General features: G+C 40.0%; 1 protein-coding gene across 8 annotated transcripts in view; it reads right to left on the reverse strand.

The window, feature by feature from the left end:
• Window positions 1-14,787, reverse strand: part of MANBA (mannosidase beta) — a 113,468-nt gene that overhangs the window by 77,569 nt on the left and 21,112 nt on the right. For all 8 annotated transcript variants that reach the window (XM_078445847.2, XM_078445848.2, XM_078445846.2 and 5 more), the window contains 3 exons: window positions 14,520-14,625; window positions 13,523-13,693; window positions 5,999-6,122 (listed from right to left, as the gene is read on the reverse strand). In XM_078445847.2, the coding sequence (XP_078301973.2) occupies window positions 5,999-6,122; window positions 13,523-13,693; window positions 14,520-14,625 (401 nt within the window). The remainder of the gene's footprint in view (window positions 1-5,998; window positions 6,123-13,522; window positions 13,694-14,519; window positions 14,626-14,787) is intronic.

Consider the following 14,787-nt stretch of genomic DNA (forward strand, 5'->3'; position numbering starts at 1 on the left):
GAGAGAGAGAGACAAACCAAAAAACAGACTCTTAACTATAAAGAACAAACTGATGGCTACCAGAGGGGAGGTGGGTGGGGGGATATGTGAAATAGGTGATGGGGATTAAAGAGTACACTTATCATAATGAAGAAAATAAAATAAAATGATAAAAAAACAAAGCAAAGGCCTTTCAGAATCTTAAGTCGAGATATAAGGTACATTCAATATGAAACAAAGCATTTGGGGGAGAATGTAACATTAAAATGTTAGCCTCTTAATAAAAAAAGGGTCTGTGAAAAAGAACACTGAAATCTACAAACATAGAGAATGTGTCTGACCCTCTCCTAATTCATAATTACATGTTGCCACAGTTTCTTCATTTGTCAAAATACCATCTTTGTAACCTAAACTATCTCATAAAAGCATAACAACAGTTATGGGAGCATCAAACAGTAGAAGTATATTTCTTGAATTATGTACTGTCTGTAAACCTTGACAGGCCCTATAAATTACACCCCAACCAAAAAATGCAAGATGGTAAACCTACTTAGAGGAACAAAATATATCCAAAGGTCATGGTTAGGAACACACGATGGCATCTGGGGGGTTAAGAACTAGCAATGAAGTGGGAGAACATTCGGGTCAGCATGGGAAGGATCTGCAAAGGATGACAGGTTGCTTATGTAAGATGAAAAACGATGCTTCATCTCATTGGGGGGAAAAAGCTATTCAAAGATAGCTGCCTTGATTAGCTTCACCCTGCTGAGCATCTAACAGCTCCTCCTTCTGCCCGCTTGCTCCTTACATCTTTAATAGGTGATGAAAAGCTGCAGTGAAGAAACAGTAATGACAACAAGCTGAAATGACCAAGCCGCCGAATATTTAAATTCAAACATAGGATATTTTCCTGTGTTCCTGCTAGGATTATAGGACAGCCTTCCGCAGCTGCTTTTCAAAGAGCGAACAGCTTGCATTAGCCAGAAAGGCAGGCTCACAGTTAGTTACAACAGCTGTCTTCCCCTTCTTTACCAAGCAGCAAGATCTCCTTGCTTACTCAGCAGGACAAAATCCTCAAAGAGGAAACTAAAGCAAAAGAGACGCAAAGCAAAATCTCCCCCAAACAAGGATAAATTGGTAAATTCCAGGGCAAAAAAAATCTACTCAGGCAACAAGGTAGCTAATCACAGGAGAGATCATTCAAGCAACCTACCTACCCATAAAGATATTTTCAAGGGTAAATGCTGTTATTTGATGAATAAAGTAATTCAAAGATGAATGAGAAAGTGATGCAAAATGAATGCATTCAAAAAGATTGCATTAACCAAGATTGACAAATCTTTGCTTTATTGCAATATTATATTCACTATAGGCAAAGGGCTGCAATGACCTTCAACACAGGCTTCTGCTGGGCAGGCCGAGGTCAAACCGAAAGCTAAACTCACCTCTCCAACTCACAGGCTAGGTTTCTGAGTTGGCAGGAGTGGGTGCTTTAGGCTGAGGCAGCAAGTAAATTTGGATAGGGTGGGAGATGGCAGTATTTCTGGGTAGGATGGAACCCCCTACATACAGGTCAAAGATGTACAGCTCACCTCAGCTCAAGAGGAGGGTTCACATACTGAAAACACCTCTGTGCTGTTTGTTTGTTTTTTTTTTTTCTGACTGTGGTAATGAAAGATTAAACAATGTTGCATTTCACCAGAACACACTTATATAATTTGGACTTAATGTGTGTAAGTAAGCTTATGAAAAGCTCGTAAGACCAGACGATCATCCTTGCCTAATAAATTCTGGGGCATAATGGGAACAATTCACAAATATTACAAATATGATTACATATATGAAAGACCTAGCATGGAGAAGATGATCAACAAATGAATATATGTATCTCTTTCTCTCCCCCTCTCTCACTTTGTCTCTGTGTCTCTCTCACAGACACCACCACCAGCACCCACCGCTGCCACGCAGGGCCTGCAGTTTGGGCCACATCATTCGCTTATAAATGTCCTAATCTTTGGAATTGGGGCATCCACCCCTACCAGCTATCTTCTCCCTAACTCTCCTTCCCACACCCCTTGGAAACCCAGGTCCAGCCAGACTTTCCCCTCCCCTCCCCCAGCAGGGCATTCTTCCACCCCTTCCCTAGAGAAAAGAACAGGAGAATCTTGCTGGGTTTCTACACCCAGTAAAAAACATCTGAGTTTCTCTTTTCTGTACCAGAGTCAGTCTTTCACCGTCCGGAACACTGAAAATGTGGGTGCCTAGAACAGCTACTGCTATTTAAAACCTGAGCTAGAGGGGCTCCTGGGCAGCTCAGTGGTTGAGCGGCCGACTTCAGCTCAGGTCATGATCTTATAGCTCATGGGTTCGAGCCCCACATTGGGCTCCGTGCTGACAGCTCAGAGCCTGGAGCCTGCTTCTGATTCTGTGTCTCCCTCTCTCTCTCTCTGCCCCTCCCCTGCTCACACTCTGCCTCTCTCTTTCTCAAAAAAATAAATAAACATTGAAAAAAATCTTTTTTAATGATAAAAAAATAATAAAACCTGAATTAGAATATTTCAGGGCTAAGGAGGAATTATTCAAATAAATATTTTCTAATAAGGTTTCAAAGAAAGTCACATCAATGAATTGGTATCTCTAAATATCTAGACAACTGGCAAGAGTTAAGATATAACAGGAGTAATTCTTGCTTTCCTTTGACCTCAGTATTTTTTTCAAATATAAATTTGTTCTTACTATCTTAAAGATTAAGAATATGTGAAAATCATTGAGGAAGCTGAGGTTAGAGCAAAATCAAACAAATGACTACAGAATACTGAAAAATGAAAAGTTTAGAAACCTCCATCATAAGGACTGAGAATGCAGAGAAGGAAAAGATATATATATAACAATACATTTATTATATACATAAAGTTAAGTCACAAGAATTTCAAGTTAATTTTCAAAAAATCAAAGAGCCTTTTTTCTGCACACAGTTAAACTGGGGAGTGTGGTTGGTCATTTGCTCTTCAGTGGTAAACTCACCAATTTTAAATTCAGAAATAATTTGAACATTTGGAGAAGCAAAAAGGTGATCTTTTTGTAGCCTCAGCAGGGAGAAAGCAGAAAGTGCCACACAGTCAAATTCGTTTAGCGTTTCCTAATGAGTTGGCTGAAATTACTAAATAGAGTCTTTTAACTGCTTTCTTCCCTTACTACAGAAACAATATAAGCTCAGCATAGAAATCTGGAAAAGACAGTTGAGCAGAAGAATAAAATACAAACTGTGTGTAGCACTATTACCCAGAGATAGCCACTGTTTGCTTTGGTTCTGACCAACCTCATTTCATGCTTAAATTTTAAAAATTAACAGATGTGATTTTAAAGAAAAAAATACATGTATCTGGTTTTAACTACAAACTAATCCTTTTAAGAAAACTTGGGGCGCCTCGGTGGCTCAGTCGGTTAAGCGTCCGACTTCAGTTCAGGTCATGATCTCACAGTCCGTGAGTTTGAGCCCCTCCTCAGGCTCTGTGCTGACAGCCCAGAGCCCGGAGCCTGCTTCAGATTCTGTCTCCCTCTCTCTCTGCCCCTCCCCGCTCGTACTCTGTCTGTCTCTCTCTCAAAAATAAAACATTAAAAAATTAAAAATAAATAAATAAAAAACTTTTAGTGCCTCTCACAATGCCTGCCTCAAATTATGTACCAAATGAATGCATAAAAATATTAGCTTATTCTCTTTATTATTTTCCAACTTTCTCTTTTTTTAAACGTGTTTTTTATTTTGAGAGAGAGAAAGTGTGTGTGCATGATGGGGGGGGGGGGGCGGGAGGGCAGAAAGAGGACAGAGGATCCCAGGCAGGCTCTGCAATGACAGCAGAGAGCCCCATATGGGGTTCAAACTCACAAACGAACCATGAAATCATGACCTGAGCCGAAGTCAGACACTTAACCAACAGAGCCACCCAGGCGTCCCATTATTTTTCAACTTTTAAATATCTATTGATTTCAGGGATGATTGCTGTCTTTCAAAGAAAAATTGAAAAAAAAAAATTCTGGAAAAAATTCCTAAAGGAAGTTCTTCACCTCACTTTTACGTGTTTATGCTTCAATTGTCTTTATTACATCAAATAACCAAATTGAAGTCTATAAAATTAATCAGAAATATAAGAATTACTGCCTGATATGCACAGGGCATATCCTATGAACAGGAAACATTTTTCTATATGTTAAGTATAAAATATACTGCAGTCACAAAATAGGAAAAATGTCGTTAACACGGGGAATTGATTACACTGAATCTAAATTAAATTTTAAACCTCATTTAAGTTGATTTAATCCAGACGAAATTCACCCAGTCGCTAGTGACTAATAAACTGAACTCTAATGACTCATACTCAGGAAGAAATGTTTAGCTTCATATTCAAAATTTTAAATTAAACTAGAGCAGTGTTATTCAAATGTTTTCAGATATCAGGGTATTTAGTATTCATAGCACTTCTTGCAAACCACCCAAAACACCGATTAAGCTTCAAAACAATGAAATAAATAACTTCTTGCGAAATCAGACCTCTCCTCACACTGGATTTTATTATATACCTGAGAAAAAAATATTGGTGGGGATGGGGAAGAATGAACCATCCTTTGATTTTAGTAGCAGAACTCAGTTCAAGTCATACCTCTAATACTTTAGAAGCACTAAACTAGAGAGCTGTGGGCAGCCACATTTGCACACGCAATTTAAACTGCATCTTTTCTTGCCTTTTTTTCAAATTTTTTTTTTTAACGTTTATTTACTTTTGGGACAGAGAGAGACAGAGCATGAACGGGGGAGGGTCAGAGAGAGGGAGACACAGAATCCGAAACAGGCTCCAGGCTCTGAGCTGTCAGCCCAGAGCCCGACGCGGGGCTCGAACTCACAGACCGCGAGATCGTGACCTGGGCTGAAGTCAGACGCTCAACCGACTGAGCCACCCAGGCGCCCCGCTTTTCATGCCTTTTTAACATTTAAAAATGCCAGCAGCACCTAACAACCTCAATTATCAACCATCTCTGATTTGCTTTTTTTTTTTTGTCTTCCGCCTTTACAAGACTGATTTGGCTGGATGGAACAGCAATGTCAGGTCACCAGGACTCTTACACGGACACACCGCCACATTCTTGCTTGCTGATTCCATCCAGTTAGGCCTGCACGTAACTGGACCGAGCCTCGCAAGGTATCACTCAAGTTCCCCCTTCACCGATTTCCCTGACTTCTCAAGTCCTCACTGATCTTTGATCTTCTGAACTACCAGCGTCCCACCCCACAAGGTTATTACACAGTCTTGTTTGGTGTAACTGTTCATATCTTCCCTCCCTTATCTCCACCAATGTGCAGGCACTAGTATACTAACTCTAGTTCCTTTCTAAACAAACAAACAAACACAGTGCTGGGCAAACACTTCAACAAAAATATCTGACCGGCTTTTCATGGATTCGTGGACCTCAGTGAAATTTCTGACAGTTTATTCAGTGCTCCCGTCTTGGGAATCATTCCTTTGGCTGAGAAAGTAGTATTCTTTATCTTACAAAATTTTCTGTATGCTCTGTGTGCATACCGGTTTATTTTCAACTCTTAACAAGGCTAGTGTGGCATGGCCTTCAGAGGAGAAAACGCGCAGTGATCAAAGCAAATCAAGACCTCAGCACAGTGAAGTTCTCAAAGCGGGGACAGAGGCCGCAGGGAGGAGCACAAAACAGCAGGCCTTTTAGAAGGAACACTTAGCTCAGAAAAACCCAGAGCTACTCTGGCTTTCTCTCATCTTCTTTTCAAAATATGTTTAAAAGTATCTATCTACCTCCTTCCTGCTTTATACTGTAAATTTTCATGACAAATAACAGTCTGTGTATATTTTTCACACATAGAAATTTAATGTGCCCCCCAATTCTTTTTAAATGAATTTCTGGAAAGTATATCTATATCTTCAGATTATAAACCCAATTCTTATAACATAAAGGAGGCTCAAAAAAGACAAACAAGAAAGCACATCTCTTAGCTTACCGTAGATAGGGGAAAATGTGAAGAAGTTCAGATGACAAATATTATAGGCTTCGATTCTGACATCTTTCCAGATGCCCTGGGTAGGGAAGGACGGCCCCCAGTCCCAACTAAAGGAACTCTGCTCCTGTAATTTCCAGGGGGGGAAAAGATGCATTCCAATTACCATGACATTTAAACAACTGTGAAAAGCTTTTTCTTTTAAAATATTATATGCATGCATATTAGTTTGCTAGGGTGGCCATAACAAAATACTACAGACCAGTGGCTTCAACAACAGAAATTTATTCTTCCACCGTTCTAGAGCCTGGCAAATCCAACATCAAAGTGGGGGAAGCTTTGGTTTCCTCTGAAGCCTCTCTCCTGGGCTTACAGAGGGTCACCTTCTCACTGTGTTTTCACAGTCTTTTTCCATGCACACACACACACACATGCATTTCCTCTTCTTACAAGGACATCATTCATACTAGACTATCTCCCACCCTAAAGGTCTCACTTTAACTTCATCACCTCTTTAAAGATCTTATCTCCAAACAAGGACATCATTCATACTGGACTATCTCCCACCCTAAAGGTCTCACTTTAACTTCATCACCTCTTTAAAGACCTTATCTCCAAACAAGGTAGATTTTCAGCCACTGAGGATTAGGACTTCAACATAAAAACTCAGGGGAGACATACAATTAAGTCCATACTGTGTGTACATGTGTGTGTCCCACATGGAGCATCTAAAATGGCCTACAATTGGGGTGCTCGGTGGCGCAGTCAGTTAAGCGCCCAACTTCGGCTCAGGTCATGGTCTCACAATTTGTGAGTTTGAGCCCCGCATCGGGCTCTGTGCTGACAGCTCAGGGCCTGGAGCCCACTTCGGATTCTGTGTGTGTGTCTCTCTCTGGCCCTCCCCCCTCACACTCTGTCTCTCTCTGTCTCTCAAAAATGAATAAACGTTAAAAAAAATTTTTTTTAATCGCCTACAATGATTCCCTCCTGGTATTCATGCCCTATGCAATCCCCTCTCCTCGAGTATGGATTAGACCTAGTGAATCACTTCCAACCAAGAGAATACAGCAGAGGTGACATCGTTTCCAAAACCAAGTTATAAAAAAAACTGCAGTTTCTGTTTTGGGTGCTCACTGTTGCTCTCTCCTAGCCATGAGGGAAGCCAGCTGCCATGTTGTGAGGCAGCTCAGTGGAGAGGCCCACATGGCGAGTTTAGAAGCCAATCTGAGGCCTACTGATGACCACATGTGTGAACTTAGGCACAGACACTTCAGACCTAGTAGAGCCATGAGATCACCACAGCCCTGGTCCTTTCTTGGCTTGACTGTAACCTCATGACTGGCCTTGAACCAGAGGCACCCAGCTAAGTCACTTTCAGATTCCTGACTGATAGAAACTATGATAAAAAATGTTATTTTAAGCTGGTAAATTTGGGCATAATTTGTTATACACCAGTAGGTAACTAATACAATAACTCATATAGGAACCTATGCAACATAGTTAAATTTGGCAGAAATGTTTTAAGAACATAAAATCTGATTATGTACATTTATTCTTCAAAAGCATATGATACTGAAGCAACACAATTAGTCACTCTTTAAACTTCTCCAAAATATCTCTGAACCTAGCATTGTATTTAAATTTAATACCATAAAAAATATTCTATTTAAATGCAATAACTATAAAAAATGAGGAAACATTTAAAAATAAAGATAATCAAATATGTGAGGTTATGAGCTCAGCTTTTTTTTTTTTTTTTAATTTTTTTTTTTTAACGATTATTTATTTTTGGGACAGAGAGAGACAGAGCATGAACAGGGGAGGGGCAGAGAGAGAGGGAGACACAGAATCGGAAACAGGCTCCAGGCTCTGAGCCATCAGCCCAGAGTCCGACGCGGGGCTCGAACTCACAGACCGCGAGATCATGACCTGAGCTGAAGTCAGACGCTTAACCGACTGAGCCACCCAGGCGCCCCGAGCTCAGCTTTTAAAAAGTCCTCATCCAGTGTTGGGATGAGCACTGGGTGTTGTATGGAAACCAATTTGACAATAAATTATATTTAACATAAAAAGTGTAAAAAAATTAAAAATAATAATAATAAATAAAAAGGAATAAGCACCAGAGGAAGAGGGAGTACTGAGATTTTTCTGAATGGAACATTTGTAGAACAGAGCCCGAGGAATTGGCAAACTGTTCTCATTTAAAGTATTATTTGCTGGGGCGCCTGGGTGGCTCATTCAGTTGAACATCCAACTCTGACTCTTGATTTCAGCTCAGGTCATGATCTGAAGGTAGTGGGATCAAGCCCCATGCTCAGCACTGAGCCTCTTTAGATTCTCTCTCTGTCTCTGTCTCTGTCTCTGTCTCTGTCTCTCTCCCCCTCTGCCACTCTCCCCCTGGCTTGCGCCCTCTCTCTCTCCCAAAAAAAAAAAAAAAAAAAAAAGTATTATTTCATAAGATCTGTATTTATCTAAGAGAGAGATAAATTAGTTTCCACTACAGAGACAAAGAATTAAAACTACTTCATAGCATCCACATTTGTATCAGATTCTCATGTTTGGAATGAAAATCATCTTGGGGTTATTTACTGAAGAGTTTATAAGTTCATTCAGGTACACAATTCCTTTCTTAGAGACAGGAATAAGGAGGAGGGCAAAAATATTCAACATCTTATAAGGCAGACTATTTTCCCCACCAAGGGCTACAAATCACTCCTATTCATACAACTTCTCCAAATAAAAGTTTTCACTTATTCAAAAAATGTTTGTGAACTGCCTTCTTTGTTTCAGGCTGGAAGTACATCAGTACACAAAACAGACAGTCCTTCTGTTTACAGTGCTCACAGTATAGCAGGAAACTCAGGTATTGAATAAACAATCACAAATGCAAAAGACGTCGACAGGGGACAGTATAATGGCGGGGGTGGGGGTGTCAGAACAAGTTTCCCTGAATAATAGTGACTTTTACATGGTGATCTGAAGGGTAAGTACCATTTGTCCAGTGTGTTTAAGGGAGAAGGAAGTAAAAGCATCCTTTTCAGAAGGAATAGCATGTACAAAAGCCTTGAGGTGCAAGAAACTATGGTACATTGCAGGAGATGAAGAGGGAATGATGGGAAGAGACAGAGAGAAAACTGGAGAAGTGGGCATGAGCCAGACAGAAGTAAGACCCATTACTTTAGCCTAAAGGCAATGAGAAGCTGTTGAAGAGTTTTAAGAAGGGAGTGCTGTAATGATTTTTGTCTGAAAAGAACATTCTGGCTGTTCTGTAGAAAATTAATTAGAGGAAGGCAAATGAGGTTGCAGGATACCAGTTAGGTGGTCAGGGCAATATTTCATGCAAGAAATTATTATAGATTGAACTCAAGCATGGTAGTAGAAATACAGCATGGGAAGATTTAGGAACTATTAAAGTCATAATGTCCACATGGTCAAAATGACTCAGTGGTGTGTTGGAGGAGGGAAAAGAGAGAGAGGGAGTTACCAAAAATAACTCTTAGGTTTCTGGCTTTAGCAACTGTTCTGGATGGCATTCCATTCAGCCAGACAGGGAGCCCTGGGAGAAGGGTTTAGATCCAAGCACAGTGTTGGATATCCTGAATCTTTAGGTCCCCGGGAATCGGGCAGGTGAAGATGCCAGATAGGCAATCCAGTATAAGGTCTGGAATTGAAGAGAAGTCTGGACTGAAGATACAATATTAGAAGTCATTAGAAATTCGACTGGTTATTGAAGAAGTGAAGCTAAATGAGATAGTCTAGACAGGGTATAAAATGAGAGAAGGAAAGTGCCTATAACAGAAAGAAGCATGAATAATATAACTTCCAAGAGGGGGAGGTTGATCTGGATAAAGCAACTTAGAAGGAATGTCCAGAGATGTAGGTGGAAAACAAGGAGGATGGTGGAGAATATAGCTAAGAGAGTAGCTGAAGTGAGAGGTCCCACCATCCAGGCAGGACAGAGAAGGAAGCAGAGACAAGAGGGGGTTTGTGCTGATATCTCTACTCCACTAACTGCATATAATCAGTTACACACTTAGAAGTCTATAATTATAGAAGTCAGTCTCCAAAGTAAGTAATAACACCACCCTACATTTTGTTTTTTTAATGTTTATTTACTTTGAGAGAGAGACAGAGAAAAAGAGAGAGAGAGCATGCTCTTAAACAGGGGAGGGGCAGAGAGAGAGAGGGAGAGAGAGAGAGAGAGAGAGAGAGAGAGAGAGAGAGAATCCCAAGCAGGCTCTGTGCTGTCAGTGAAGAGCCTGACATGGGGCTGGATCTCACAACTGCAAGATCATAACCTGAGCTGAAATAAAGAATTAGATGCTTAATATACTGAGCCACCCAGGAGCCCCCTCCCACTCTACATTTTGAATAGCTGTATAGCTCTCTACAGTATGCAAAGTGCATTCACATTATTATTTCACTATATGTTCTTACCGACACAGTCAAGAAGAGAAGGGATTAGCTCCATTCACAAACGATGGACTTCCCTAAGATCTTTATGGGTCATAAATCCAGAATTCAGATCTAAGATTCCTGCCTTGCTCTCCCAATTCAGGCCTCTTCCCACTGGACCATGTCGGTATAGCCAGAAACAATAAGACACAATTCACTCTTCTGGCAAGTCTGCCCCAGGGTTAGTGCTCCACACACTGTGAGGGCAGAGTCATGGGTCTGATTCTTGATTTAAGTGACGAGGGCTTTGTTCTATCAGGATAACCTGAAACTGTGTTTTAAATGCCACAGATTGAATGGGGGGCAGAGGAAAAATACTACATGGATATATGCATAACATATATATCATTTTATTGAAGACATGAAAAGTAAATTAGGATTCAGGAAGTCCTCATTCTGATAGAAGATAAGAGATAGAAAAGGAGAGAGAAAAAGTGCAAACTTTAGTATTCAAACCCTTGTGCCATTTGACGCCGAAGACCAGAAACAAGAGATGAATTGTAAACAGAAGTATAAGTACATAGTATTCCATTGAATACCTGAGTGTTCAATTACAGATGATTCCTTTATAGTAACAGGAGCAAATGCTTATATTAAGAGACTGATACTACACCTAAAACAGTCAAGCAAATTGCTACCACATATTTGAAGTGATTAAAGAAAGGCCATATAGAGGTCAGAAATGAAATTTAAAAGTGTCCTTAAAGACGGGATACAGGTGTGCTCTTTCAAAGGGGCACATGTGCCCCAATGTTTATAGCAGTACTATCAACAGTAGCCACGTATGGAAAGAGCCCAAATGTCCATCGATGGATGAATGGGTAAAGAAGATGTGGTATATACATACAATGGAGTATTACTCTGCAATCAAAAAGAATGAAATCTTGCCATTTGCAACTACGTGGCTGGAACTGGAGGGTATTATGCTAAGTGAAATTAGTCAGTCAGAGAAAGACAAAAATCATATGACTTCATTCAAATGAGAATTAAGACACAAAACAGATGAACATAAAGGAAGGAAAGCAAAAATAATATAAAAACAGGGAGGGGGACAAAACATAAGAGACTCTTAAATACAGAGAACAAACTGAGGGTTGCTAGAGGGGTTGTGGGGGGGTATGGGCTAAATGGGTAAGGGGCATTAAGGGGGACACTTGTTGGGATGAGTACTGGGTGTTATACATAGGGGATGAATCACTGGAATCTACTCCTGAAAACATTACTGCATTATATGCTAACTAACTTGGATGTAAATTTTAAAAATAAATAAATAAAAATAAAAAATAAAAAAAAATGTACTGACACAACTTTAGCTAGGTTGAGTTAAACAAGAGGGGGTATAATTTTTTTTTTTTTAATTTTTTTTTTCCACGTTTTTTATTTATTTTTGGGACAGAGAGAGACAGAGCATGAACGGGGAGGGGCAGAGAGAGAGGGAGACACAGAATCGGAAACAGGCTCCAGGCTCCAAGCCATCAGCCCAGAGCCTGACGCGGGGCTCGAACTCACGGACCGCGAGATCGTGACCTGGCTGAAGTCGGACGCTTAACTGACTGCGCCACCCAGGCGCCCCAAGAGGGGGTATAATTTTGACCTTAGTACTTATATTACGGAAACACAACCTAATGATTAATCCATCCATTCTGAAGAGAGCCACCTAATGTAAATAATCAGAATTTATCAACTGAGGTTTTTGCCAACAAGTACTGGAAAAATACAGTTTGTATCTTCACAATGAAACCAAGGATTATATTTGTTGTTAAAACTACATGCCAATTTCTGAAGAAGTTAAAAATAGAATTACCATATACTCCAGTATCCCACTTCTTGGGATATATGCAAAAGAAGTGAAAGCAGGGTCTCAAAGAGACCCGCGGGCACTGGGGCACCAGAGGCTCCAGTGACCCATTCCATAGAATGGAATATTATTCAGGCTTAAAAAGGAGGGAAATTCAGACACATGCTACAACATGGAGAACGTCACACTAAGTGAAATAAGCCAGGCATAACAAGCCAAATAGGATTTGTGTGACGAATAGGACAGTATGATTCCTCTTAGATAGGAGTGAAACTCACAGAAACAGAAAGAATGGTGGTTTCCAGGGGCTGGCTGGAGGGGAAAATAAGGAGCTGTTTTTAATGGGTATAGGCTTTCAGTTTTGCCACATGAAACAATTCTTGAGATTGGTTTCACAGCAAAGTGAATATACTTAATACTAGTGAACTACACACTTAAAAATGGCTAAGATGGCAAGCTGTGTGTTGTGCGTATTTTACCACAATTAAAAATTTCTTAAATAAAAATAAAATTAAAAACTAAATGCCACAGGGACGCCCGGGTGGCTCAGTTGGTTAAGTGTCTGACTCTTGGTTTCGGCTCAGGTCATGGTCTCACAGTTCATGAGTTCGAGCCTTGAATCGGGCTCTGCGCTTGGGATTCTCTCTTTCCCTCTCTCTGCCCCTCCTCCACTTGCACTGTCTCTGTCTCTCTCAAAATAAATAAATAAACTGTAAAGAACAAAAAAACAAAAACTAAATGCCACATAGAAAATCCAACTACATATTGGAATAAACTCAAGTCATTTAAAGTCAGATGAAACTCAAAAAATAAATAAATAATCACCTTGTGGATTTTGTCATTTTTGTTAGATTATATGAGAACCTAGCACTAAAATGTGGAATACATCAGCAAATATATTAATATTTGCAGAAGGCTTCCCAGTAACAAGAGTCACTAATACATATGAACCTCACATTCTGGTGAAAAGTTTGATAAACCTAAATGTTAAAAAATACTTTGTGCACTTACAGTATCAGTCACCTATTTTTCTTCTTTTTCTGTTGTTACCTAAGTTCTGAAGCATGCTTCAGGATGGAAACCTAGGAAGGCAAAGATTCTCCACAAAAATTCATAAACCTTCTGGTTCTGATTTCAAGTTTTCAATCCCATGAAGCAGACAGGAAAGAGATGCCCAAATTCTGAAATACGACGGGTGTCTTCAAACAAGCATTTTCCACACCAGCACCTCCCATCATCAAGGCTAAAGCCCCCTCCATTGGCAAGACTGTTACCTTTCGAATGAAGTTGACGTGGCATTGGCCCTTCTGCACAGGCGGAGGGCAGTCTGGAGGCACCCAGTATCTAGTGTGAGCTTTGCTCCGCTGCGCCGCATACAACACTGGGGACTGGAAACGCAGCTCAAGGGAGTTCACATTTCTAACCACAGTGGTAATATCAAAGCTCTGCATTAAAGGAAAGAACAGATGTGGAAGTAGGCCCGTGTGTAAAATTTTAGATATAGATATGCAAAAATGTATGAAAGATGCATAAAATAATTGAAATCTTTAGGGTTAGCCTTTTTTGCAGAAGAAAGCACTTCACTGAAACAGTGTAACTTAGTTGCCTGCTTACGGTTACAACTGAGTACATTCTCCTACCCAAAAGTAGATTTCTAGGTTTCTCCTTCTATTTTTACTGACAGATGATGGTCTTAGGCAAAGAGAGCAAGCAGAAAATATCTTTAGCCCTGGAATGTCTGCTCTGGCTATTTACATATGGCCTTGAACTGCCAAGGATTTCCTAGATGCTTCAGGACAACCTGACTCTCTGGTATGAACAGCATGTATTTCTAAGTCATAAGTTATTTTTGTTTTGAAAAGTTGACCCTTGCAGGGAGATGAGAACATGATACCTTAATGTAAGCATTCCAGACAGGATGGAGCATTTTCTTTTTTAATAGTTTGTCAATTGTCAATTCTCATGAAACTCTGGATCACCAAATAACAGAGAAGGGAACAGCATTTGTTGAACACTTCTCACGTGCCAAGAACCAAACTGTGCCAATCATTTTATATAATTAGCTTATTAAATCTTCACAACTCTATAGGGTCTGTGGTGTTTTCATCATTCTACAATGTGGCAAGTGTGAAGGTAATTTACCCAGTGCAAAGAGCTTGTACCTACCTGCACGGGCAATTAATTATGCACTTACCTTTCTCTACTCACAACAATTAACACACAAACACATACAGGGAGGTTTCTTTTAACTTGATGTCACTGTATACTTACATATCTTTTGAACATGTTGTCTGTTTTCCCAATAGGAACACTATTTAGCAGGATTTTTGCAACTGTATCAACACCCTCAAAAATCAGGTTTACTTTTTGCCATTTGCTAAAAAAAGAGAAAAAATTTTAAACAAGATGTGTAAAACATTAGCTTAGATAAATCTTTTTTTTTAATTTTTTTAATGTTTATTTGTTTTTGAGAAAGAGAGAGAACATGAGCAGGGGTGGGACAGAGAGAGAGGGAAACACAGAATCCAAAGCAGGCTCC

Source organism: Panthera onca, chromosome B1 (genome assembly GCF_046562875.1).
Source record: "Panthera onca isolate mPanOnc1 chromosome B1, mPanOnc1 haplotype 2, whole genome shotgun sequence".
Classification (NCBI taxonomy): Eukaryota; Metazoa; Chordata; class Mammalia; order Carnivora; family Felidae; genus Panthera; species Panthera onca.